Raw genomic sequence first — 3,860 nt, 5'->3', positions numbered from 1 at the left:
TGACATGTTCGTTAGGATCTGTCGTACCGTTATATTTGAGAATTTCGGGCATACGGAATTTTTTGGGGATTGGCTTCAGTGCCGCGCTCGATGGAAAAGGCTTTTGTATGAATTTTTTCGAATCAAGCCCCTTTATCATTGGTGGAGCCCCCGGGATTTGATCGACCCTGGCATTGTACGTTTTCACCCTCTTATCGTTAGCTTCGACTCGTTTTGTGAGTTCCTCGAGCAATTTAGTAATTCCGAGAGTGGTCCCCGATTCTTGCTCGTTAGATTTCACTATGGCAGGCTCTATTCTGGGGGCGACTTCTCGAAGTGGATTGGAATCCGGCCTGCTTTGTGCGCGAGTTTGGCTCTGTAGCTGAGCTATCGCTACTTGTTGGGCTTGTAGCATCTCGAAGATCATACGTAAGCTGACCCCGATTTCCCTCGCATTTTGGGTGTCTCGGGCTACGGATCGAGTACCGTAATGAATGCTTCTTTTCGGTTCGTAATGCGGGTTCGCTTCCAAAGCTATTTGTGAATTGACATCCAATGGTATTTCGGCTCAAATTTTGGGTACTTCGATTTGAGCCTCGGGTGCCAAGTTGTTGGTTTTATCTTGAAGGTCGGCTTCGTAATTGATCAGTGAAGCCATTTGATTGGTGGTTATTCATAGCTGATCCGAAATTTAAGATGTTTTCGGAAATAAGTGCAAAGCACAATGGCGTATTTTTTCAGATTTGTATCAAATGACCACTGTTATCCTCGGCCCCACTGTGGGGGCCAAACTGTTTACCCGAAAAATGGATAGAGTTGAATTTATACGCAGTTTCGAGGATATGTGGCATAACTTAATACAAAATACAAGGATAAATAAAAATGTAAATGTAGATTGGAGAGAATGCAAAATAGATAAGGTTATCAGGAACAATGAATTTTAGGATTCAACAAATAGAATCAATCTAAGCAGTCTGAAAGAGCGATTTTTTACTGTAGAAGAATATAGCACTTTTATTACAATGTAAGCCTCAGAAAAAACTTGTCATACAGAAATGATAAGGAAGCCCTTTTATAGTGGAGGGATTTGGCTCTAAGCATAATAAAATAAATATTCAGTGGGAGACCCATGATAAGTCAGTTTTTCCATAATTTCTGCCAAGATTCTCTCTAGTGGGATTGCAGCGGCTTTTGTCTGCGAGCTCGATCTTGCTTAGAACCCTCGATTTTGGTTTGAGCTTGATTTCGGCTCGAACTTGTGATCTTGGTTCGAGCCCGATCCTGGTTCGAGCCCTCAAATTGATTCGAGATCAATGTTGGTTGGTCTCTGGATTATCAGCATGATAGGTCTACTCTGCATCATCGTTCGATTTTGATTCGAGCTTGATAATGATATCGAACTCGACACGGATCGGCCTCCCCGGGTTCGAGGTTAGTTTGTTCCCCCTTCGGAATCTTACTTCGATAAATCACCGTTCGAACTCGATCGGACGTGCCAAAGCCGAAATCTATTTTGACCGTATACAATACAAACTTAAAAAGAGCATTTTTCTATTGAAGAAAAATGATGTTCTTGTGATAGAAAATTGGACTCAACAACTTGTATGTAGATGTTCGTCTGTTATATCTTGAAGCGGACAAGTCAAGAGTATTACTACATCTACTGAGATATGATAATGCACTCTCTTTAAAAATAATAAAGATATTTGCAGCTCAACTTGAAATAATTTGTTCTTGGAATTCTCAAATTTACTTGTAATTTTACAAATACTAACAATTAAAAGATAAAAAAATTCTATGCTTTAGCCAAATGGTAGTGAACGACGACTCTATTTTTGCACTAATTGCTAATGTTTACTACTCCATATTATAATACTATCATTAAGTTGTCTTAGCAAGAAGGAAAATGGAACAATTCTGGACTCGCCCACAACTATGCGTCCTTTGGATCTTTCGCCCGCCCGCCACCAACAAAAGCAAGCTAGCCCCTTATGTTGGAAATTTGGGGGAAGCATTTTGCATCGTGAAAGATTCAATCTTGCTTCTCTAAGGACCACATATCTTCATTAATGTTCCACAAATTTTCGAAAATATCTCCACTTTCCATCCATAATTGTATGTTTTGTTGATCCATTGCTTGGAAATCTTCGTAGCATAGTTGATTACTATGATTAACTTGATAATAATCTGGCTTAATAATGCTAATTTGATTACCAGGGTAATCGTAGCAACAATCAGACAGGTCAGAGAGTGGTGCCACGTTGGAATTCTCGGTTTCAAAGCTCGTGCTTGGATTACTGTTGTTATTATTGTTGTTGTTATTGGCCAGTTGAAATGGCTCGAGCTCATTGATGTTCGTATTCGGACCGGGCTGCTGAGCCACTTCACTACAAGAATTACTGGGAATTTTGGCTGCTTGAATTCTCTCAATAAGCCTTGGCATCCAAAGATAACGTAGTGTATCTTTAAATTGTTTGCTGTTGACATCACATTTTAGTTGTTTGGCATGCTTTTGAACTCGGGTTCTCCAGTAATTCTTTATCTCGTTGTCAGTTCTTCCTGGCAAATGTTGAGCTATTTTTGACCACCTACACTCAAAAAAAAAAAAAAAAAAAAATATACCAAACTCGTTATTAGTTGAATAATAGAAATGAATAGAAAAGTAGACAATCCAGATTGTAAGTTCTAGTAATATTACATAGAGTTTAATTTTCTATATATATATCAATACCGTAAAAGAATTTTTCAAAAATTTTTACCTTATCAGGGTGTGTAATTGATAACTACACGTAATCTTTCATTAAAAGTGATATCAGTAACGCATATCTACTGCAAATCCACAATATCTTGATAATATAAACACTCTTTATAATGTCAGACTATATATATAGACAACTGAAGGATGACATACCGATTGCCCCAACGAGAATGAAGTTCAAGAATCAAGAGTTGTTCTTCAAGAGTAATATTTCCTCGACGAACATCTGGTCGAAGATAGTTTAGCCATCTCAACCTGCAGCTTTTCCCCGTTCGTCTCAAACCTGTTACATTCCAAGCCATATAATAATTGTGTAAGTCTCTCACTTCTGAGCTTATTGTTTAAGGGAAGCTCGGTACACAAAATATTCCGTATTCACGCAGGGTCCGAGAAAAGGTCGCACCCCTAGCTAAGGGTGTGCCATAAACAACATACCCTAATGCAAACATTAATGGTTGCTTCCACAGCTCGATCGAACCCGTGACCTATATAGTTCACACAGAGATAACTTTATCGTCACTCCAAGCTCCCCTTTCTCTTAGATTATTATTTACGTGTAAATTATGACAAACGACTTGTTAATACCAAAAAAGACTTCTCTAGGATATATGTTAAATCTTTCAAATATTCAGTGATGAGTATAGCACATATGTTGTATATAGGAATTAAGATTAAATTATTTACCAGCGCAGCGGGCGAGGGAATTCCAACGACCTTCACCATTTAGAGCGATGTAATTGATAAGGGTGAAGTCTTCTTCAACAGTCCATGGACCTTTTCTAAGGGCCATTGTTTCAATTTACTGTAAATGAAGAAACTGATTGATTGATATAAAAAGGACTCGATAGATTTGTCCAGTGTTAGAGAGAGTGAGATATTTAGAGATAGAAAGAGAAGGATGAGATGTATTGATTATTACACGAGGACATAGAGGAAGAGGTGGGACGTTATATATAGATTCATACAAAGTGAGTAGTTTGGAAAATGGACGGGATCCTAAAGTAACGGTAAAGTTGTCTTTTTGTGATCTATAGGTTACGGGTTCGAGTCATGGAATCAGTTATTAATAATTGTATCAGAATAGGTTGCCTATATCAAACCACTTGTTGTACTGACATTACTC

The 3,860-nt window shown here is 38.3% G+C and overlaps 1 protein-coding gene across 1 annotated transcript; it reads right to left on the bottom strand.

The window, feature by feature from the left end:
• Window positions 1-1,697: 1,697 nt before the first annotated feature.
• LOC107823467 (transcription factor MYB78-like) lies at window positions 1,698-3,644 on the bottom strand. Its single transcript, XM_016650107.2, has 3 exons — window positions 3,422-3,644; window positions 2,891-3,020; window positions 1,698-2,567 (listed from the first exon to the last, which is right to left on the bottom strand). The coding sequence occupies exons 1-3, from the start codon at window positions 3,525-3,527 to the stop codon at window positions 2,012-2,014; spliced, it is 792 nt and encodes a 263-aa protein (XP_016505593.1). The 5' UTR covers window positions 3,528-3,644; the 3' UTR covers window positions 1,698-2,011.
• Window positions 3,645-3,860: the final 216 nt, after the last annotated feature.

Source organism: Nicotiana tabacum, chromosome 15 (assembly GCF_000715075.1).
Source record: "Nicotiana tabacum cultivar K326 chromosome 15, ASM71507v2, whole genome shotgun sequence".
Taxonomy (NCBI): domain Eukaryota; kingdom Viridiplantae; phylum Streptophyta; class Magnoliopsida; order Solanales; family Solanaceae; genus Nicotiana; species Nicotiana tabacum.
The sequence above is the reverse complement of the archived record's forward strand: the minus strand, read 5'-3'. Positions and strand labels throughout refer to the sequence as shown.

Coding starts and splice junctions, on each gene's coding strand:
- LOC107823467 (XM_016650107.2), bottom strand. CDS start 3,527: ATGGCCCTTAGAAAAGGTCCATGGACTGTTGAAGAAGACTTCACCCTT. Junction 3,021..3,421: donor TTCCCTCGCCCGCTGCGCTG/GTAAATAATTTA, acceptor GGAATGTAACAG/GTTTGAGACGAACGGGGAAA. Junction 2,568..2,890: donor CATTCTCGTTGGGGCAATCG/GTATGTCATCCT, acceptor TTTTGAGTGTAG/GTGGTCAAAAATAGCTCAAC.